The sequence below is a fragment of the Lonchura striata genome, chromosome 4 (genome assembly GCF_046129695.1).
Source record: "Lonchura striata isolate bLonStr1 chromosome 4, bLonStr1.mat, whole genome shotgun sequence".
Lineage (NCBI taxonomy): Eukaryota > Metazoa > Chordata > Aves > Passeriformes > Estrildidae > Lonchura > Lonchura striata.
Genome location: NC_134606.1, coordinates 23,581,889 through 23,606,110, shown reverse-complemented (window position 1 = coordinate 23,606,110; position 24,222 = coordinate 23,581,889). Strand labels below are relative to the sequence as shown.

Genomic DNA, 24,222 nt, shown 5'->3' with positions numbered 1-24,222 from the left:
TGAGACAACTCAGCCCAGCAGCTGTAAACAATGTTATAAGAGCACACCACTGGACTTGGCACAAGGCAGGACTACCTCAACTGCCCTCCCTGGCACTGACAAAGTAGTTTAGTGAATATATATATATATATATATTCAGATTTGAGATAGCCTTATTTTACCCACAGAAATTCATAGACAAGAAAAGATGGTGGTTTTTTTCAGTACATTTAGGCAGACTGCTACAGGAACTCTAACCTATTCTTCTTCTTTACTATTCAGTGATGAAAATGAACCACACACATCAACTGTGTATAAGAATGTTCAGAAATGTCAAGAATTTCATAACTGCCCCTTAAAGGAGGGGAAATTAAAGCAGAAGAGGGGAAAAAAAGAAAAACAAAAGAAAGATAAAGCCACATGCAAACACAACTTGAAAATGCCACATACAAATACAGATTCTAGAAGGGATGGGGAGGGGAGTGTGTTGATTAAGAAAACGTAGAACAGTACAAGACCAAACTCAAGAATTGTAAAATGCACTGACCCTGTACAGCATCTCTTGAACCCATTACAGGAGCTCATTTATTTGCAAAATTTGAATCTCTGAATATATATCCCCTCAAAATTACTGATGTGCAGAAGAAGAGGATGCAGATATCTTTACCTTCGCTAAAAAAACATTGGGTTGTTTTGTGAAGACAAAGCTGTAGTTTTCAAACTATGTTTTCCTTCAAATCTGTGTATGTCAATCATCATCCTCAGTCCTTGAAGTTCTGGGTTTGGGTTTTATTTTTCCCACAATTAATTTTTTCTCATCTTTGAGCTAAACAGAAAACAGGGCCCCAAGAGTCCTCCACAGAGCTGAGCACCACAGCTGTGCTCTGAGGTGAACCTCAGGCACTGAAAGGCTGGGCTGAAGCAGCACCTGACAGTTCATTTGAGAGCAGCCACTCCTTTTAATCAGACTGCCACTGCAGCACAACCTTCACCTCATAGCTATGAGAACATCAAGGACACTACTTTTCCGGCTTAACTTAAACACAACAACACGTAAAAAATACAAATTTATGTGCCCTTTCTTTGAGCCCATTGCCCCTGGGAAACCTAGTGGCTTGGTACACCATGTACACCATGCTCCCTCCTTGATGGATGGCATTGCAGCAGTGGGAACAATCAAACCAAATATCAATTGCAGTAGAATCAGGCATTAAATACACATTCTGGTGTATTTTGACCTATTACGTGACCTATTATGTTTTCAGTTGACACTTTTTCCATTATAAAGCCCTGCCTGGAGGGTGTTGCAGGGCCTGCTTAGCTGTAGAGTGGATCAGCCCATCTCTAGGATGTGTTTTGGCTGGGCTAAAAAAGGTACTGAAGACAGCAAGCCATGTCCATGGCATCAATTCTGACGGCAGTGTGGTCAGCATTTAAAAACAGAGGGGGAACACTACAAGTCTCATGAAGAGTGGCTGACACCAGGTCTTTTTTAAGGCCAGCCAGCTATTTGGATGAAACAGAGGAGGAAGGAGAGAATCAGGATCTGGGTAGAGAGGGAGGAGGAGGAGGAGGGAATTCCATGAACAGTTGGACATGACAGGGTATTTTATTTCAGTGTATGTTTTAGAAAAGGAATGGCATGCTTGAAGATGGCCACAGGCGTCACTCAAGCTGTGCTCTCAATATAGCCTTCCTCCTCCAGAGTATTCCCCATTGAGCTACATCAGTGATACAGCTGGATGAGTCTTGTCACCAAACTGACAGGCCAGGCTCTGCACTACAGGCACTCAAATGTCCCCATTTACTACAAAACATTTTCTGGGCACCATAGCTGGCTAACAATACTCTGTCTCACCTCAGATACCCTAGTTCAAAAGGCACATTCCTAGGTCCAGCTGGAGACAATACCCATTTACCTGTGTGCCTACCCCAGAGGCAGACTTTATACAGAATGCAGGAGAAGTACAGCTGTTCCCATATATAATGCTATTAGTGCTGTCCGGACAATGACATCTAGGTACAAGTGTTTCATACTGATTATCTGGTTAGATTCTATGTACATACACCATGGGGCAACAGTTTTCAAGAACTAAAGGACTCACCTGCTTAGCTGTGAGCTAGGTCCTGTTTCCACTCTAATATGAGCTAAAATCTACAAAGCAAGAGATAAGAAAAAACGTGGGAAAGAGGGGTGATTCTTACACCAGAGAAAATTACCTCCCAGAGGAACCAGCCTAATAACACTCTTAGGGGCCACAGCTGCAAGCCCCAGAAACTGACAGCATGGAAGCAGGGAAATACTGCCACAGGGGTTCAATGGCTTGGGTGGAAGAGCTGCATGCAAAAGATAACATTACTGAAGCATCAAGGCTCTTAAATGTGTATGCAAAAACAGCAACTAGGAGCCTTTCAATAGCCAAGTTAGGTCAGAAATCTGGCAGATGCCCCCCTTTAGAAGCCAAGCATGTTCCCAGGTTCAGATGAGGAGGATTGCTGCTACAGAGAGTTAAAAAAGAAAATCCACAAACAGGCTATTTTCCAGGATGCCAGCTAAGTACAATGGAAAAGGCTGCTGGCTGTGCTCAGACAGCCTCACCTCATAGCAAAGGCCAACCTCAGAGAGACAGGTGGTCTTTTGGCTAGAGCTGAGGGCCAGCCTACATCAGGTGACACAACCTGCCTCCAGCTGTGTGAAGCTGGTCAAAATCTTCATTCCTCTAACCACAAGCCCTTAACTGAATGTAAAATGGAGGGATGAAATGGTCAGGTGTCCTGCACCTACACATATTCAACATCATATACATGGCTAGATGGAATAAAACCCAGCTGAAAACTATCAATCAAAATCCTACTTCAGTCCTGTATGTCATCCTGACTAATAAATGCCTGTGAACAGTTGTAAAACAAACTTCAACTCCGTTTGTCATAACATTGTTATGTCAAAATTCATTTTCCCCTGAAATAGAGATGGCAAATTTAAACTTCAACACCATCTTGCCCAGTCAAAAATTAATATGCTAAGCAAACAGTTTACATAAAGCTCACATAAGCAGCTCATGTGAGACAACAATCTACTTTTTGACAAAGCCAATGAAGAAAAATTCTAGCTTTAGAATTTTCATTCACTGCCTTTACTTAAGTACTGGAAAAAAACCCATCAAGCTCTTTAAGAGGTGGTAAGATATTACAAAGTTCTGAATCACCTCTGTTTACTCAAATCTATCACGAAGAGTTTCTTAGCAAATCTTTTTTTTCATGCGTATATGTCTGCTTGTTTATTTCCTCCCAGTTTATATTTTCAGTATTTCGGATCTCAGTAGCATCTAGTGAGTGAACTAAGTATCAATAAAACACAGATTTTTACTCAAAATGCTTGAGAGTCATAAGATTCTCAGGCAAATGCTGTCAGACCCTATTCAGAGAAATCAAAGGAAAAAAGCTATGAATGAGTCTTCAAAAACATACCCTACTGCCTAAAACCTCAACCCTCATGTTTCAGAGTAACTAAATAAACCTTGGTAAATTGTGGCTGTCTTCCATAAAGCTTTCATGCAGGGGCACCCAAGAAGGCAACCTGGGGAGTTAGCCAGCTGCCCACTCCCACCCTTTGCAGAGCACACAGCCTGATTTTCAGATGGCAAACTGATGGTGTTCATACATAACTAAAGAACAGGAAAATAAAAAAGCTCCAGATAATGACGACCACACTCTTACCAGCAGGATATAAGTACCTTCTTTACTTTATATAAGGCTTTATCTAGAGACCCACAGGATAACATCTGGATCAAATTAGTGCAACAGGCACACTCCAGCTTCAAAAATCCTCCTTTGGATTCATTCTGCCATCTCCTCCCCTTACTTCATGATTAGCTACTTTGGGAAAAAGGTTATATTTTCAGTTTTTCAGAAGCCACCTGGACCTACAGGATTTAACATCAAAAGGCATTTTTCTTGGTGCCTGGTTATCAAGTATCTGCCATGCAACTTTCCACATTCTCTTTGCCATCAACAGAAACCTGCACAAAGCTAACTTGTGCTAGAATCTCAAGTTTCTTCTCTTTTTCCACAAGAGACACTAGCTGCAAGCATTTTCCCAGGGTTCCAGCCAAAACTTTTATTCTGCTTACCTATGTCCCCATTTGGGAGCCTATCCTCCACTTCTACCCACTGTCATAGTGCAAGTATTGTTCTGAGAATGATTTCATGCCAACACACCAAAAGAGACTTGTATGATGTAGACCCTGTGCTTCAAAGACAGACAGATAAGGTTTCCTTTCTGATCAACACTTACCTTGTAAAAATGGTAATAGGAGTCTTACAAATGGCATCCTAAAGCTTAAATATATAGCTTTCTGATTCCCTGGAGCTTTTATATCAGATAAACCAGATCATGTTACAGTGACAGCATAAAACCAGATGCAAAATCCAAGCTTTTTATCATAACATTTAAAGGGTCACCATGTCCTTTACAAATAGACAATTTTTTTTAAAACTTGAAGGGTCTTCAAGGCATGAATGATTTCACCATGATGAGCCAGAAATTTCCCTCCTATCTGAATGTGATACTATCACTGTTGTCCCTAGAGCCTTCCAAGAGAATCATCACATCACTTTGACTGCATGGTTGGTGTGCCTGTGTGCACATTTAACACATGCTTTGTCTTTAAGTCTCCCAGTTTCATGAAGAATCACCAGCTAGTAGGACCTGAGCTTATTGACAGCTGGCTTCAAGAATAGTTGGCATATTTTACAACTAAAGAGTTTTATGTTGAGACAGTGCATTGACCCTTCTGGATTGCAACAGGATTTGTACATACTCAGAAGTCCCATAGTGGAAAAAAAGCAAAATAGCCAACTAGAGTTGTTGGGATTATTTTGCATGGTATTCCTTTTAGGGATTTTTTATTTTGTCAAATACCCACTACCTGTGAACATTTAGCACATTAAGCTCAAAACGTTATTCTATTGTGGCTTATACTATTTAGACATAACATTTAGACTCTAAATCACCTTACTTCCATGACACCTAATTGATTTACTGCTTACCAATATTAAGTCAAATATATTATGGTTCCTAGTCAAATGTATTATGCACTCTTTATTATAATGTAGTCTCCATTATTACAGAGAAATTAATTAATTTCTCATTTAAGTACTATAAAAAATTGTATGCATCTATTTATAAATGTAAGAAACAGCCTTAGGCAGTTTTTACACTTCATAGCTTGATCAAAATAAGAAGATTGAATTTGTAGGTTTTAAAATTTAAGAATAAAGATCTCTACTTTAAATCTGCCACAAAACAGACATTTTAGATGCCAGAAGGTTCCAAATGAATACTATGATATGATAATAAAGTGCACAGTGTGTATTAAATTAATTATTTAATTTTGACTTTTGATTCTAATGACAGAAGTTACCTATAATGTTACTGAGATAAAGCAGATTTATAAAAGCATAGCAATAGCAAGCAGATTCACTACTAAGACAAACTGGCAAAATAAGCTTCCACAGCCTTTGTGACAGAAAAACATTGATCTAATAACCTTCATATGTTGAATTTCAGCCAGAAATTCAGACAACCTGAATACCAAGGAACAGATGATGCTACACGGTAGGACAGATGTTATGGGCAGGCCTCCCTAGCCCTCTCTCCTACCACATGTCATTTTTAAGTATGAACTACTAATTCATCATGACTTCTTACTACCAAAAAGTGACCATAAGCATGCAAATGTTACATTCCAGTTGAAGTGTATATAGCAAGCCAGAAAAATTGTGCTGGACAAACTCTTTGATTGTCTTTATCCAGGAAGGTGAAGACAAAACTGCAAATTTAGTCAGAAAGTACTTATAATTACAGCAGTTTATCATCTATTAGCAAGGGAAATAAGCCACTAGGACTGTATCCTGATAGAATAGAAAAAGATATCCTAGCTAGGGGCATTTCAGCCCTACTTCTCCTCTGTTAGAACAGTCCTAAACCTTGGGATTCAACAGCACCCACCACACTGCTCCTTCACTTTGGCTGGTGCTAAGTTTAAAGCACACAATCCAGTGAGGTATGAGAGTAAGGGAAGTGAGAAGATAGGAGAAAAGGAAACTACCTGAGAATTATTAATAATAAAGAACTGGTATTAAAACAAGATAGATTTATTATGTCACTTGTATCACAGAAGACCGAGACTGAAAGCCTTAGAGACCGGCATTTCAAGCAGGGGCAGTGATATTTCCTTGCCTGTATAATTTGTATGTAGGCAGCAAAAGCAGGAGAGAATTGCAGGGAGTTGAAAATATTATTTCAGCCAGCTACACCCTTGATCTGAGATCTGAGTGCTGACCTGGATGATGCCACTGTACTCAGTGGTGTCACTAGTGCAATCAGCGATACCAAGATTCGATAGCTGATTACCAGTCACACACTGCTCATTGCTCTGAGTGCCTGGCATCCCAGCACACAGAAAAGAGCCATAGCTGTGCCTCTATAATGCTACAGAATGCTAAGTACATGGCAAAGAATACAAGGTCTTAAGAGTCTCAAATTAGCATACAGTCTTGAATCAATTTCTCTGTACCACAGTTTTGATACTTACAGTGGAGGCATGAAATAAGGTTCATGTTTGCACAGAACTTTTTTGCAAAGATACTTTAGTGATGAGCAGCACAAAAGTCTGAGAAAATAATTCCATCCTTGGAATTTGATTTGAACTGCAAACAAAGAACATGGCATAGGACTGCATATTGAACAGTGAGGAGAAAATGAAACACTGAATAGCTGTTCATTGAGAGCTGTGCTATTCATTCTGTGCACTAAAGAGATACTCAGGAGAAACACAGCAGTGACCACGTATTTAATATGCATGCCCATGAAGGGAAACTGAGCTTGCAGAGACAACACTATTGTGTTATTTTAGCAGGCCTGACCTTGCAAATTTCATCACGTTCTCTAAGACTGAAGACAGAAACATATTACTGAGACAATTCTTATTTCACTTGCAGTTAGCTGTCTTCAGTGAAATCAGGCCCTGAGATGCTGGGTATCATATGAGTGGGGTAAAAAGCTGCCTATTTTCCAAAGGAGAATACAGCACACTTCTTGATAATTTAACACTCTAAAGTTTGTACATGCAATTCAGTCTAAAAAAAAACTGCAAGCAAAGGTCAGGAGATGAAGTGGCAAAAGAGTGAACAGTCCGACAAAGCGTATGTTCAAATGAAAAGTAGTAGTAAGAAAACCATTTTAAAAGCCCAATGGAAGAAGGTTTGTTGTGCACTCCTGAAGCCAAACAGTTTGCCTGTGCTCTAGTGGAGGCTAAACCTCCAGCATTAGTCCAGAAATAGCCTACATATACAGGAAAGCATAATTTGCATTAATATTCTCTTGTCTTCTTACAAGCTCTGATGTTCATGGGAGTGTGAAGCTGGATTTTCTGGTACTGTATACATGAAAGCTCTATTGCTGTAGAAAGTAAGGTATTCTTGGAGGAATGCACAGAGCCTTCCTCAGCTCTCTGCAAAATTATACCAACCGACTTCTGTGGTATTGGAAGCTATCATAATGGATTTTTAAAAATCATTAATGTACTTAAAAATGCAAATAGTTTTGTTCCCCATTTGGATAATGAAGTTTACTTCTGCTACCCTAACTTGAAGCCACAACAAAAGATAGAAAACTGACTAATGCCAAGTTACTCTTAGCATATTACATTTCTAATGCAAAATTTTAAGTCTCCTGTAAAAATTTAGGTATGTAATCTTATGGTGACAACAGCTACCAAAAAAACAGAAGGGTTCAGTCTATCTAAAGTTAAAAAACTTACCCTAAAATCTAGAAAACAAAACTAGTAAACATCTGGACTCAATACAAAAAGGAGACACTTTTCACCAAGGGTGTAAATATACAAAATAGGGTCTTTCAAGACACAGAGTTATGAAGCCTCACAGCCAGGAACTAAATAACAAGATCATCTTGAGCTATAATCTTCACTACAGTCTGGGCCACTTTCAAAGGCTATCAAATTCCAAGCAGTATTTGTAGTACAAGTATTACAGAGTAATCTCTGCAGTCTGCTCTATAAAAATGAAAATGGAAGCCAGCTGATGGACTTTAGGGCACCAATGGGCTTTGACTCTGTAGGGCAGGGCTGCCAGTTTTTGCTTTATCCGCAAAAACAAAAATGGTCCATAAAGTTCTGTTGGACTTCTGCTTCCAACAAGCTTAGCTGGATCATCTGATTGGTCTGCAATGCGACCCTAAACCTATCCTTGGGATAGTGAAGTACAACACAGTACAATGAGAAGGAATGGGATTCAAATTACTTGGTTTTAAGAGAAAGATGGATACATAGATTAATTCTCTTATTAAAAAAAAAAAAAGTACTTCTCAGTACTTGTCTAGTAAATCTTTCTGCTGATGATATTCAAAGAAGCAGGTAATTTTTGACAGTCTTGAGTTTTAAGATTAACTTTCTGATTACAGACATGATATAAGGAATTTTATACTTTTTCAGTACTATTTAACACTATTGTGTCTTGCCAGAGACAGAATTCTGTTGTGCCAGTTCATACTCATGAACACACCTGCTTTTCTGAAGATTTTCAAATACAAATTAGGCTGGTATTCAAAATCAGTAGTGTCATAAACCAAAGTCAGTTAACTCTAAAAATATGGCACACATCAGCTGAGCAGTGTTAGAAATGTATCTCCAGTTGAAAGGGACATCAGTCCTTTTGCCCTTTTATTGAAGACTTTGCTCTTTTTAATAATAAAAAACATGTGTTTTTTTCCTTCCATACCCATGAGTGCTCTCACCAGAGGCATACCAAATTCATTCAATGCCCTTTGGTAGCAGGAAAAATAGATGAGCCAAGGAAAAGGGTATAGATATGATAAAAATTAAGGGGTTATCCCAATTCTTTCTAGAATTACACCAAATATTATAGATACAATGTAGGCGAGTAGGTGGCACTAGAGGTGAAATTAGATGCAAACCATGGAAGAGTAACACACAGGCTTAACATTATCTTAATTATGCAATAGATCTGAGGCCAATAAGAAACATATTAGTCAAGAAACAGATGTTCTGAGAGCATGCAACCCAGAGTTCTTCCTTTTACCTGCTTAGCAGCAGTAGAGAAGCCGACAGTGCAAAACAGCTTCTCCATCCAGTCTGGACCAGCGCCAGGATAAACTAAGCTACAGATCCAAAAGATAATTCATTTTAATTACAGGAGGATTGCTTACACATTAGCTTAAAACTGTAACTCCCAAAGCATAAGACAAGTTACAATCAGGTGACTGCCAAGAAGCAGAGAAGTGAAAGAAATGTCTATTCAAGCACCAAGTTTCCGCAAAACACAAAGCACTGTCCTCTAGCTTCACCCAGCACAACTGTGCTGGCAAGAACCACTGCTGCTACCTCCTTGAGAGGTGAGGACATCAGGTTGAAACACTGCCTGTGTCACCAGCACTAGCAGAAGGAGGCAGCACCACCATTACAAGTACTCTCTTCCCAGGATCATGCTGCCCATGGGACCAAATCTGGGAACTGCAGCAATCATTTTCAGAGAGTGAACAACGCACACGAATGCTGGGAGACCTTGTTGCTCATGGACTTCACTCAGCGTTCAAGGGTCAGCTGTGTACAGAGTCCCAAGTTGTATACAGAGTCACACCTGGCACCTCTATTACCTCAGGAAAAAGCAATTCTTATCAAAATCTGGCTCTTAAAAGTTTTGGTTTGAAAATATTGCAGGGAAGGGGAACAGAGAGAAAAATGAGGGTATTTATAGTAATTTTTTATTCTTTGCCAACAGAGCAATTAAGCTGAAACTCCAAATAGGAAGAATGTAGGGCAAATTAAAATTTTTAAGCACTGTAGAATTTAATGGTCTGCCAAATGACAGTACACTCCCAGCAAAGAGTTCTGGCTGCAGAAAGCTCTTAATCCCAATGAATAACTAACTGGGAATCATGTCAGCAGAACAGCTGTCAGGATGAAATGCTGTTCAAGTCAACTAGAGGAACAACTGCCTAGACCTGGAAAGCAACGTTCAGCCCAACCTCAAAGCAAAACCAGGAGTTCACACTGCAGTTTAACTAAAACCTGCTTCCACCACCTTCTGTCTTAAAAACGGAGTTTATACAGGACAAAGACAGAAACAGTAAAGAAAAGAAATAGTTGTTCTCTTCAGAAACAGAGCAGGGTCAATTTGGAATTTGAGAGTTGAGTCCAAGTGTCTTCCAAAGAGATGATCTGGAAATTTGGTATCATGTCTGTCTGTACTCATGCTTCTCACTTTCTTCTGTGACACAAAGGAATACTAAATGCGGAACTCTTGAAGACACAACTTCACAGAAACAATGTACCAGGAAATCTCTATTAAGCCCTGCTGAGCAACTCACTCTAGTCAGAATTGCTATCAAATATTTCCAGTAGAAAGAGCTACATCTTGCCTGCAACATGATTAGGGTTTGAGATCTCCACACCAACCAAGACATCCTGGGGAAAAGGAGATTTTACAGTGGATTAGACATGCCTGATCTAGCTTATATTCTCTGAAGTGCCTGTTAGATGGTGTGTTCTCTTGAAGCTCTCTATCCAGACTCTGCTAATTCTCATTTCTTTCCTTCTCTCAGCTAAATTTCCTAAATGTCTTTATTTCTGGGCAAGTTTAGAAGAAAAACCTTGAAGTTATATGCACCAAGATACAATGATATAAGGGGCATGGATGACCAACAGCATGACAACTACTCAAGTAATCTCACAATAACCATTATCCCACGTAAAGGTATTTTAAGCCTTTAAGGCACATAGGAGGCAGAGAGCTGGCAGAATCCATGCAACAAATGCATCAAGTGAGTGCCTTATGTCACCCATATTTCTGTGCATTAACAGGATTACTGGGCAGTCATTTACAGACAAAAAAAATCCCCCAACATTGCCTAAACAAGAAACAAGTAAAATGATCCAAAGCCCTTCAGTCAAAAGCCATATTTTAAGTTAGATGGGCCATTGATGAACAAAAAAAAGGTATTTTATTTTACTAGTAAGGACAAAGTTGTAATTTTCCTAACTTGTGTTAGTTCAAATATTCTGTCACTGTACTGGGAACGAAAGAATTATAGTTACAGCAGTTCCGAAATTCCCAAACGTGCTCTTTCCCTCCAACAGCCTCATTAGACTTCTGGCAGGAAGGAATCATGGCTCTGAGGAGTAGGACAAGTGCACAGGTCAACACACTTGGCTTCAAGCTCAGTCATTCACAACACATTTTCATGGCAAACTATAAATGCAATTGGTTGTGGAAGACTTGTCAGACAGCACTTCTTTTCGTTTCATGCCATTGTCCTAAGAAATTCTACTATAATACACTTCTGGACAACAAAGGACACAAGTCTCCACATTAGAAGTGATCTTCTGCCCCTGTCAGCAGCTTTCTACATTGCAGAAGAGCCATTTCTCTAACTTGCTTTTTCTTGAAGAAATAAAAGCTTATCCTCAACAGAGTAGCAGCAAGAGTTTTTGATGCACTGAAGCATCTCAGCTTTGTTGACTCTACCACATCTACTTCACCAACCATTTACAGCTTTCATGCTGTTGGAGTTCTAAGTTTAAAGCATCCTCCCTCCCCAAGCAAACACAAAAATGGGAGCTTATGTTTTGCTCTCTTCATATGTTTTTTGTACAAGATGCTTATGTTTTTCTTCTCAATCCTAAAAGAAAACTTCTACCTGTCTGAAGTTGCATGCACTGAGAAATGTTCACTGCTCATAGTTAGCACTGACAGTCCTTTCTCCATGAGCACATCTTCCAACAGCACCTGTTTCCTGGGTGTACTGGACCCCAGGCCAAGCCATGGGAAACCATTGCTTTGATGCTTCATATTGGAGCTCCTTGTCCTGTGCAAAGCCTGCCCCCACTGCTGCTTGTGAAAATCAGCACCTTCTAGCCACACAGCCCTGCACCCCAAGCATGCATGATGGCATACTCCCCTTTCCCTACACAGAGATCCCCCACATGATGTTCCTCCTCCTGGGAGATGCTAAGAGACAGTAAAAAGGCAGACAACAAAAGCTTTCAACACAGTTTGAGATTGCACCACTTCCAGCAAGTCTGCTCTGGCTTTGATCTATTGATTTCAAGGTCCTTAATGTGGGAAGCTTAAATGCAAGTTTTTTCCACACAATTTATTAAAAAAAAAAAAAGAAAATAAAAAAAGAAAACCCAATATGGCAGTGGAGAACTAAACAGTGCACTGAAAAACTAAAAAATATTGAGGGTGGATGTAAAAACCACAAATATCAGATCTGCCTATGATCAGAATATGCAATCAAGAGTCTTGGTTGAAATCCAAAAATAAAAAGTACATAAGCAAAGCTATTATTCAGCATTGCAACTTCAGAGACACTAGTGAACTACAATGAATGGAAATTATTGGATAAAATCCTGCAAGCACTGGTAGACAAGTTTTTATTATATCTTACTGGAATGTCACCCAGAACTACCCCTGTGAATTTTCATTAAGTCGTCCCATAGCTATCCATAACTGCTTTGCTTACTTTCTCCCCTAAAACTACTAACACAAAGAAAAATGAGTGAAAGGAATGAAGTTAAAAAGCATTTATTACTAAGATACATTTTAAAATAAATATAGGTATTTTTTCCTTTTTAGGGTATTCCAAGAAGGTTCTCCCACCAACTGCAGTGCATCCTTCATAACCTGTATATCCTTCAGATCCAGTCCTACTACAGATCCAGCTTGATGCTTATAGTTGGAGAGCACCCATAGCAAGTGAACATCTGCAAATATAATTGAGGACTGCTTCCTTGGAGAAAATAATTATTGAAAGATTAAAGGAGATATGTCCTCACAGGACATATCTCACTCTTCGCTGTGCTGTGCCAGTCTGAGTTGCTGGATGTCAGGAGCCGCAATGCCACAGCCACCCATGCTGGGAGCACCAGCTGGAGCCACCACACAAGAGCAGTGGCCACCACACAATCTCCACTCTGAGCAGTGGCCGTGCACCTGGGCTGTCCTGAGAGATCAGTGTAGACTGCCTACAGCCCCTGCCACCAGCAGGAAGAAGTTGTGGAGCCCCTGCCTTGCCAGAAAGTGCCCTTCAGCCCAGCACCCTCAGCAGAGCAGTGGCATGGCTCTGCTGGCTCTGGTTTGAGAGAAGGAGAAAACAAAGTCACAGCAAGACTGAAGATCTGCATGTTCACAATTAAAATGTTTAGAGGGTACTTTTGCTTCCCTTTGGAACAGGCAAGATGTTTCTAATAAAGGATCATTTGAGTCAATTAAATTTTGTTGATTTTTGGTTTTTTAACATGTTATTCCAAAACTGAAGGCCCCCTTGTGAAATAAAAATTGGGTTTGGGAGGGGTAGGTTATTAGGCTAAGGTTTTATATAATTTCTCTGAACTCAGGCAAGACTCGCTTTTGTGACTTACTGATTATGACACCTTCTTTTCCTTGCAAGCATATTTTTTTCTGGAAAATAAATTCTTTTCTTTCCTATCTTTAACTGATCCAAACACTGTCAGATGACAGACACTGCACATGCATACCACTAAATCCGTAGCTTCCTTTTTCCAAACCACAACTTCAAAATACAATTCTTCAGAATCAGGAAAAGGACAAACAGAAAAGAATACTTACGTAGTTATTCTCTTTTTGTCTTTTCCCTGTTTAGATTATATAGTTACATTTATGCCTCTGGACTGAAAAAATTTCCAAAGTTGTTTTTGGTGCAACAATATATGTGACTTAGCCCACTGAAATGAATCGCAACAATTGCACAGAAACAAAGCCGAGGGATTCATGGCTGAACATCCTGGCACACTGGGCATCCCTGCCTGCACCAGCCTGGCAGAGACAAGGCAGCCACTTCTGTCTCTTCTCATCCCTCTCCATTTTCCAAACACAGTCAGAAAATGCTCACTGACAAGTAGCAGACTTCAGCTAACATACCATGGCTCTTTTTAAAATGGAAAAAAAGAAAATGGAACATACAAGCAAAATTGTCATCAAAGGCATTAATTTAATATCCAAAACCAGGAATTCAGGGAAAAAAATGGGGAGGATGGCTTCAGAGCTCTTCCTCAGACACAGAAGTTTCCCTTCTCTGACAGCAGACTTTAAAAAAATATCTTACTTAAGAATTTTCTAGATTAGTAAAGTAGACATTTGGACAAAGAATTTTCAGTACATGTTGGAAGTAGAATTGAAATGGAGTGTCCAATAAACTGGTATCAGATATAAAATTTGCACAAGAAATTAAATCATCATGAGTTCCACAATTTCCTTGAATATTTACATGGAGATGAAGACTAAAGTTAAGAGTTTTGGATCTGGGAGTTTGCTTTAAAGACACGTAGCAAGACCTCTAACCTCCACTAGAGCCACAATCTGCTGTCACACGACAGCGTAACTGTGCATTTAATGGAGAACAGTGCTGGCAAAGCCCCACAAAGAGATTTTTACCCTCAACCCCCTGTCCTCTGTAGCCAGGCAGTGCTCCCACTTCAAATCAGTTACTTATGGGTATCAGCCTCTGCTTTTTCAAAAGCAAGGTTGTGCTTCTCAAGTCAGAGCAACAGTTAAAACTCTTTGTGCTAGTCTGTGACCTGATGCTGAGCTACAAATTCCTTTGAGTTTCTTGGCCTTCTGGTTTTAGTGGAAAGATAACTTGGAGCTTTTTCCTGCCACTCTGGAAATGCAGAGGTCCCAGAGTGGAAGACCATACTTTTCTTCATCCTGGTTCACAACTTCTCCTTCCAACAGCCCCATCCTAGGTACAGTAATTCAGAAGATACAGTGTTATCAAGCATTATCAATACATTATGCAAAGCCCTTGTCCTGCATTTTTGCTGTAGGTATGTATCAGAGATAAAATATTTTTTTTTAACTCTTACATGTTAATCTTTCCATAGATTTTCCTTCCTTATTGTTTGTGAGAAAAACCTGAGATACAGCAATGTATGTCTCAGGAACTGTAGGTAACAGCTTAATTTATTTTTTAAATGATACTGTAATCCACACAGACATTTGATTGCTCCCAATTGCAGCACTCTACAGAGATCTAACAACACCAAGAGGAAAGGAAAGCAGAGGAAATGTATTTACAGTATCAGGATGAGGTCTCCTGGGTTTTGTGCATTACGTAGAGTATGAGCAGCCACTTTCCATATAGCTTGTAGATAACTGAATGGCTGGGATTCATCTGAAGACTGTGGAAAAGTCAAATGGAGGTAGAGAGAATTTGGATGTTGGAACAGCATAAGGGAAAAAGCCATCGCAGAGAACTTTTCCTTTGATGTTCTGCCTGAAACTCATCGTGGGATCAGATCACACACTGCAAAAATCCCTGTCTTACTTCCATTATGAACCAGAGATCATTCAGAACACTCTGTGAAGGTGCAATTAATGAAGAGCATTTCTCTCTTACCTTACTTATCCATCCATTCAGAGCAGAATTAAAGAATTGCTTCCCCTGACTCCACCATGCTGCTCCTTAGCCTGTGAAGTGCTCTGTGAATCATTGACAATGATGCCAAAGCCAAGAAGCCACAGCAGAATTATTTTTCATAATCTTAGCTTGTCAAAGTTGATTTCAAGATCAAGCTGTCTTTGGTACTACGCATGAGACCTCTGAACAGCTGAAACCAGCAAAATAGAGTTTCTTTTCAAATAAGCAAATGAAGCAGATTTTCTTCTCATCAATCAAAAATTCACTAGACTACTTCAAGTCAATTTTAACATCAGATGCAAGCTCTGTTATTAATTTTATAGTTAAGATAGACATTTTTCTATGGTAAGGATTGCTGGCAATAATCATCATATATGCATACAATTAAAGAAAAACCCTAGTTAACAGTAGCAGGTCATACTGGAACTGAGCAGAGTGACTATCAAAGTAAAGGATTCTTATAAAGAACTAATACCACAAACAAAAAGCCTCTTAATGATTTAGCACCTAAAGTCTCAAGAATTAAGCCTTCATGTCATCTTCTCAAGCTCTGGAAAGGAAGGGAAATTGAAATTCCTTAGTGGTCAATTATAGCAGTGCACAGTGAATTAAATTATAACAAAAAAGAAAAAAAAAACAAATTCAAGCCAAGCCAATGAAATTAGTAATTGTCACAGTTTCCTATAATAAACTAGGTTTAGCAAAACTAGTTAGATTAGAAGCCAAATATATTTCACACTGCCTTGATGAGTTTCTACAAAGAAAACTCAGTAGCATACCCTGAAGATGCCTGCCATAAGCCATAGGAGTTTTGCTTTCTATAAAGAAGGATCTTGCTTATATAAACAAGTTCTTCACTACAGTAACACAAGTGGCCTAAAAAGTAGCATTAAAAATAAGTGATGCTTACTCACCCACTGTCAAGGAGTTACAGATGTACACAATAACCAGGTTGGTAGGGACATCAGAAGGCCTCTAGTCTAACCTCCTGCTATGTGCAAATTCAGCTCTTGGGTCTGACCAGGCCATTCCCAGCTTTGTCCAGACAGGAATAAAGCAATCCAGAGATGGTGCTCTCCCAGAACCTCTGGTCAACCTGCACCCATGTTCAGTTGGCTGAAGGTGAAGAAACTTCGCCCTATATCAAGCCATAATCTTTCCTATTTTAATTTATGACAAGTATCTAATTTTCCTGTCACATACCTCTATGAAGTGCCTGAATCTGTCTTCGCAAAAACCTGCTCACAGGTACAGGGATGCCGATGCCATGTCCACACAAAGCCGTCTCTCCTGAAGAAGTCCAGTTCCCTCATCCTCTCATGACAAGTGTCCCAGCCCAATTCAGCCTGGGGGCTCCCTGTTCCATTTCCTCCAGCTTATCATCAATGCCCCTCCCACACTCTGGGCTCCAAAACTGGATGTAGTATCCCAAGAGTGGCCTAGCAAGTGCCAAACAGGAGCAAACAACCACATCCATCACTACCAGCTCCAGAAGATCATGAGGGGTAGCCTCTCCTGCTACCAGAACACTGCAGGCTTGTCTCCAGCCTGTTTTCCCACACGTTCCCTCAGTGCTTTCCATCACAGCTGCTGCCCCGGCAGTTAGTCACCACCCTGTCCCAGGTACAGGAATTACATTTATGCTGTTTATTTTAAGCTGTGGTACATTACTGTTCTTCACATTCTGTCTCAAGGACACAGGCCACAGCCTTTCACCCACGGCAGTAGTTAACATAGCTGGGAGAAGTTTCAGCTATCAATTTTAATGTCATGTTCCTGCTGCCATGGTATCTGTTGCACTATTGTGATCTAAGGGTCTAAGTGAGGCAAGTCCTCCTTCTTTAAGTGATAATATCAGAAGGAAAAAAAGAGAAGGAGGAGAAGGAGGAGAAGGAGGAGAAGGAGGAGAAGGAGGAGAAGGAGGAGAAGGAGGAGAAGGAGGAGAAGGAGGAGAAGGAGGAGAAGGAGGAGAAGGAGGAGAAGGAGGAAAAGGAGGAGAAGGAGGAGAAGGAGGAGAAGGAGGAGAAGGGCAAGGACAAGAACAAGGAGGGAAAGCTTAGATTTTCATGGCATGCATGCCAAAATGTTAATACCTTCCCCTATGCAGCTCTCCTTTTAAGTGACACTTTTGCCCCATAAATGTCTTTTTCATTACAAAATTGTTCTTCTTGGAATGTTTGCAGAAAAAGAATGCACAGAATTTTTCATCCATGGATAAAAAGCTCCTAGACTGCTAGATTTTCCAAACAAAAGATGCGGTTTTTATAACCTGATAAGCCAAAACATTTTAGAAGCTAGATAATCCTGCTGCATCAGCCTACTGTTTAAACTCCATACTTGGAAAATATTTCACTTTTCTTTCTAGAGAACCAAAGTTTGCCTCAAAAAAAAAAAATTTAAAATGTAACTATTAGCAGTGACATTACATAGCTGTGCTAACTGGTCTCCACCACCAACTCCATAATGGCATCCCAGACTGGTGTTAAGGTCAGATCGTTTACCTATTTTAAAATTTCAACACTAAGAGTAGAAATCAATTCAGGTTTGAGACTATTAGAGTTCAGCCCTGCTTTTCCTGACGTTATCCCTTCAATAATAGTATTGTTGTTCTGATTATTTTCACCCCTGTGCCAAGCACTACTTGTAACATGGCTTAAACATCTTATGACAAGGGAACTGGGTTCATGTATACAGCACAGGAGGTCGGCTGTCAGGCAACTGGAGAGGAAAAAATTTCTAGAAGGTGGTAGTCTGACAGGGTCAGAGAGTTTGAGTGGGTTCTTCCACCCATATTAAATCAATTTAGCTCTCATTCCACCGAATGACTAACTGAGCCAGAATGAAGAGCATCCCATCTGTCCTGCCTGCAGTCCCTAAATGCTGCCCAGGAGGAGATGTAGAGATAACAGTGAAGAATTCCTCTCCAAGTCCAGTCACTGTAACCACAGTAAAGGCATCCTGCATTCACATACATCTAAGGCCTGATATCAGCCACTCACCTTTTGATTCTTCACGGTTACCTTACAAACACTGTGGGAAGGATTCTTCTGGCCTATACTTCAGCCTGTCCACATATCAAGCTACTTGTCTAACACATTTACATAGGTTTCTTCTAGTCTGATAATACACTTGCTCACTTTAACAAATTAATTCGCAATATATTACATATTTAATTCCCAATATATTACATATATTACATCTTCTGGAGGTAAGACACTTTCCAGCAGAAGAAAAAGAGCCAAAAAGAAAGAAAAGCTAAAAGCTGAGAAATTTGATCTGTAAACACTGCTTGGAGGTTCATTCAACAACTACTCTACAATATTTGATTAATAAATGATTCAGTTTTAGAGCTTGGTGTAACATTCTACACTTAAATGGTTGCACTGAAATACTCTTATAAAGTAGTTAAATTGAATTCTCTGGAAATGCTTGCTAGAGAAGATGTCTGTTGGATTTAATGCCTTCCTATCCAAATAATGGCATGACTGTAGTGGCACCCAAAGGTCCCAGTTTGACTGTAGGCACTACTGTTCTAGGAACTGTATCAATGTTCAAAGGAGCTGGTGTCCCTGTTCAAGGATCTTAGAATCAGCTTCACAGAAGAACAGATGTCTACACATGTTTGGAAATAGAAACATTCCTGCAGGATGCAGGTCACTCGCATACTCAGTGAATCAGTCAGCTTCCCCAGTCACATTTCACCAAAAGAGCTTTATCTCTGATGCTCCTCAAAGGTCATACTGCATTCTGAAGGTCATATAAACAAACTTGCATATTACTCAAGTTCCAGGACACTGCTGCAGGTACTCCAAGTCTTTCACCATCAGAAAAGATTTGCTCAACGAACTACCTTCAGCTCCTTTTAAGCAATATTTTTGCAGAGGGAACCTCCTCTTGGCTGAGAGAGACACACCCTATAGAATCCTTGCTCCTAGACTCCTGGCTCAAGCAAATCACATGAATTTATACCTCTTGCACTCTTCCATAGAGAAGGTAGTGAAGGAATGGCTTACCTATTCTGTTGTATGTTGTGGCACATCCAGAGGCACTATGGAATGCACATGGTCCTACAGCTTCTCCTAGAAGCAGCACCACTGTTACCAATTTAAAACACCACCTTAAATACAAAAATCTAAGAGGTGTTTTTGCTAGAAGGCAACAAGAAGACACAAAGCAACCAACAAACTTCTCTGACTCGCAAATTTCTCCATAACACAAGAATTCTCATGGGGAATGTATATAGGAAAAAGCAACAGATTATTGGAAGTTGATGGGGTTTAGCCTACAGACATCTAGAGGGAATGATAAAGTCAAGCACTGGTCAGATGGACAGAAAAACATGACCTGTTTATTATTGTCATGCAACTATGAAGGAAGTATTCTTATCAGCTGGCAAAGTTTCTAAGGAATACAGATCTATGGAAAAACCATCCCTAATTGAACCAAGTCTCAGCAATGAGGAGAGAGCATTTAATGAGGCAAGGCTAGGAGGCACGATGAGGAGATAACAATACCCTTAGGAGTTACACCAGTATTAAATGTGACTTTATTACCGTATTATTCTCCTATGAGTCTTAACAGAAAGAATAACTGTTTACACAGATGTTCTTTCCACCACCAGCTATTCCAGATTAAACATACACACAGAGAACCTTGATATTTTAATATTACAGGCCATTAGATTAAATTAGATTTGTTATTTTGCTATAGAATGTCACTAGGCTTTACAAGGTTGATATATTCTTTCAGTGAAACCAAGACGCATTAATTGAAATGAGATACCACACCTTTAATAATGCAGAATAATGTAGCTCTCTCACAGGATTTTTCATTCAGTGCCTTTATTTTAATTCCTCTGAGTGCTACTAATAAGGTGCATTTTATCGTTAAGAGGGCATTCTTCACTTAAGTAGTACATGCCAAGCTAACTAAAATAATAGACTAGTTTGCTGTTACGAGGGGGATGCACAGTTGATATTTATGCAAAATTAAGCAAGCCTCAACTCTGGTTTCCTACCCAAAGGTATCCACCAAAACTTCAGTGTAATTTAGACCACCCTACACTGCATCCAGATTAAAGTAATGCTGGCAGAGAAAAAGGAAGGCTTCTGGCACCCAGAAGACCATCTCTGGTGAAAGGTAACAGACCCAAGGAGTAAAACAAGACCCCTAGATCTCTGGAGCAGTGGAACAGAAGTTTCTTGATCCTTGTAGATCTAAACATTCATAACTTAATGTCTTGGCTGCCCATCTGCAGGAAGAGGAGAAGCCTCTCTTTCCAGTCCCCCCACAGGAGGAATGTACTGCAGACCATGGGGTGGAATTCTGAAGCCCTACAACAATAGTGACAGCACCCACATGAGGATTTAAACCAGATGAGAATCGAAAAAGCAAGTCAAACAACTTAATTGTTAGAAATAAAAATGCACAGTAAGCTGATAGAGTTTTCAGTCTGTCCATTTCTACTTTAATTTGCTTGTATTTTTCCTTCCTTTTACAGCCTAAGACAGGTTTTAAACTGTCTTACACTGGTAAACTTCTCACTAGCTTCTCTGCTCCATACTACAGGTTCAATAACCTTCTTTGCAATTATAACAATTTTTTTTTTGTTGTTTCATTTGAGAGAGAGGTAATTTTAAATGGTCAGAAGGGAGTCAGAAGACACAACACACTGGACATTTCCTAACATCTCTAGGCCAGAGAATAAACTGGTGAGAGACAAGTACAGAGCCAGCTGAAGCAGATGGACTTAGTAGCCAAACACAGCACGACCCCGATTTCTGCTTTTCACACAAATTGATAGGGCTTGGCACACTGAATGTTCATTTCCTATTACAATTTCCTATTTTAAAAATTTTATTTCTTTTTAAGACTGACCTTGCTTTTCAATAACTTTGCACTAGCATGTCAAGTTCTGCATAATTCAATCAGTTCAAGTCATCCAGATTTAGAAGGATGAATGCTGACCAGATTTTTGGAAGAGGTAATAACCCTCATGCTCCAGAGTGTAAACCAAACTGGGATTAAAAGGAAATACTATGTGTTAGGCAAACTAAGCCACAATTGCTTCACTGGCAGCTTCTTCTTTCTTTCTCTTAGTGGGAGCATCAACTCCAGGCATTGCTGAAAAGGCAGGTGCTTTCCTCTCACACCACAGCTGTGGCAATGCTCCAGGCTCCTGACACATTCCCCTCAGTCAAGGGGACAGTTGCAAACTTAACAGTACATTACAGTTCTGTCATTCAGGCATCAAGCAGATGATGCCTTAAAAATTGGAGGAAGCACAAGAAGTTATTGATAGCTTCCCCTGTACTGAACTCTTGAACTTGCATGGAGGACAAAGATCTTAAAGAGCTCTCCTGCTCTGCTCACCAGGGCCTGCACAGCACAAGAGACAGGCATGAGACCTCCTGCCACAGTGAACTATAGAATAAACTGCCCAAGAGAGAAGTTTCTGCCTGACCCACAAGCTTCTGTTCTAATACAGGAAGACTTATAGTCTCTTAATTATTATCATGCCTGGAGTGGCTAAAGACAGCTTTGTTATCTACAGAGAACCGCTTCACCACTGAGTTCCTGGCTCCATTAGCAGTCAGCAGGACTCCTGGTTACAAGGTATTTTTATATCATATGTATGATGAAGTCACATGCCTCTCTCCCTTGGTCCTCTGTCATAAAGAAGACTATACAAAAACTGCCGCATTCATCTTCCCAAGACAAAAGGTGTTAAGGTGCACTTCACTTTTCCAAGCTGCATGCTCACCTTTCCTTGGCACAAAAGCCCTTCTTTTCACATTCATCATGGTTCCTCTGCCTCTGGTCCTACACCAGCCAGATTCACATCACGTCAGGGCCAATTCCCTGAAGACTGACACAGCATTACTTTTCTAATTAATACTGGAGTAAAACATCACAGTCTGAAATTTACAGGGCTTCACAGAATCTGAAAGTCACAACAATTTTTACAGCCTTTTGCCTAGTCACTTTCAGAAAAGAGAATTCACTGAGGCTTTCTAAAAACTGCAGATTAGATTCAAAGCCCACAGCTGAAGGGAGCAGCTATCCTGGTATCTGGGTTTATGCCACCTTCACGTATGCTCTGTACCGGAAATCAGATGGAGAGCTATTTTCAGCGTCTCTGTTGGCACATGCCAAAATATTTAACTATTAAATTTGACCCACCACCTGCTCATCCTTCCGTTTTACAGCGCGAGCAAACAGCAAGCATATCTGTTTTTCCCTGCCTTAAACAGCCAAGCTAAGGATCTCTCCTTGGTCGCTGAGAGACGGGAACAGGGGCAGCAGGGCTGTCCCCGGCCTCGCAGCGGTGACGGCCCGCCCCTCCGCGCACTGCGGAGCGCTACCTGCGCGGCCGCCACCGCCGCCCGAGGCCGCGGGGAGCCGGCGGGCGCGGGGCCGGACCTTTCCCGGCGGGCGCGGGGCCGGACCTTTCCCGGCGAAGCGGGGGCCCCTCGCCGCCCCCGGGAGCCCCGGGGGGACGGGGAAGCATCCGCGTCCGCTCCCTAGCTCCGCGCACCTGCCCGGCTCATGTTTACAGCCGCCCCGTTCATCCCAGCGCCGGGGGCGGGGAGGGGAAATGCGATTAACAGATTAAGTTTGGAAGCGACGGAAGGGGGGCGGGGGCCATCCAAAGCGCGTATCCTGCGCGGGGGCTGAGGGGTGGCTCGATCGGCCCCGGTTGCTTTCCCCGCAGCGAGGAAAGCTGCGGGGAGCGGCGGGGAGGCCGGGATAGAGATCAGCGTGGAATAAAACGCCCACAGTCCCCGGGGGGACAGCGACCGGGGGAGGAGGGAAGGACACCGGGTTGTCCCGCGGGGTGTCCCCGATGGGGTCAGGCGCCCGCACCCCTGCCACCCGCGGGCTTACCTCGATCCATTTCTGAGCCTCGGTGAAGGCCAGCTCAGGCTGGGGGGGCTCGGCAGGAGGCTGAACCTCTCCCAGCTCCAGCCCAGGACTGGCCATCTGCAGGGCCCCGGCGCGCCGCGGCTGCGGCGGGGGAGAAGCCAGGCACCGAGCCGGCAGCGCGGGGTGAGCCGCGGCCGCAGCGAGGGGACGCCGGAGGCCGCTGCCTGTGTGTCCCTGCCTCTCCCTGCTCGCAGCCGCCGGGGCGGGAGCCGGGGGCGGCGGCGCTCCGCAGCCCGGCTGGCTGCAGCTCGCCTGCGGTAACCTCTCTCCGCCGGTGCCCCGTCTGTCCGTCCGCCCGCCCTGCCGGCTCGGTCCTCCCTCGACTGCCGCCCCGCCCGCCCCGCCGGCGGAGCGGAGCTTCGCTGCGCTGTCCTGAGCTGCCAGCTAAAAATAAAACAGACGGGCGAAGCCGCTTTGCCTTCAGCCCATGCAAATGCCCGCGCCGCCGCCTCGCCTCCGCGAGCATCGCATCGCGGGCGGCGCTGCGGCCGCGGGGGAGGGAGGGCGGGGGACTCGGGCACCCCGCGTGGGGGACGGAGACGGGCACGGGGATGGCGAGGCGCTCCCTGCTTGGGGGAGCCGCTACCCTCAGCCCGCTGCTCCCGGGGAGGGGGACTCGATGGCAAGGCTCCCCCTGCTTTGGGGGCAGCCAGTCGCTCATCCTCAGCTCTCGGAGGGCACCGAGCCGCACACGGTGAATCGCTGTTTGCGGCTGCTGCCTTAAACACCTCATAAATCGATGGTGCTACGCGGGGCAGCCGAGAATCTCCATGTCCGCCGCGAGGAAAGCGCTCTGCTGCTCGCCCGCCCCTCACCCACCTGCCTGAGGGCCGGGG

At 42.1% G+C, this 24,222-nt stretch overlaps 1 protein-coding gene across 4 annotated transcripts in view; it reads right to left on the bottom strand.

The window, feature by feature from the left end:
- LIMCH1 (LIM and calponin homology domains 1) overlaps positions 1-23,744 on the bottom strand; it is a 171,420-nt gene extending 147,676 nt beyond the window's left edge. For 2 of the 4 annotated variants that reach the window (XM_021541366.3, XM_021543008.3), the window contains exon 1: positions 23,348-23,744. In XM_021541366.3, the coding sequence (XP_021397041.2) occupies positions 23,348-23,443 (96 nt within the window). In that variant the 5' untranslated portion in view covers positions 23,444-23,744. The remainder of the gene's footprint in view (positions 1-23,347) is intronic. The other 2 variants (XM_021542170.3, XM_021543848.3) reach the window with 2 other exon arrangements.
- Positions 23,745-24,222: the final 478 nt, after the last annotated feature.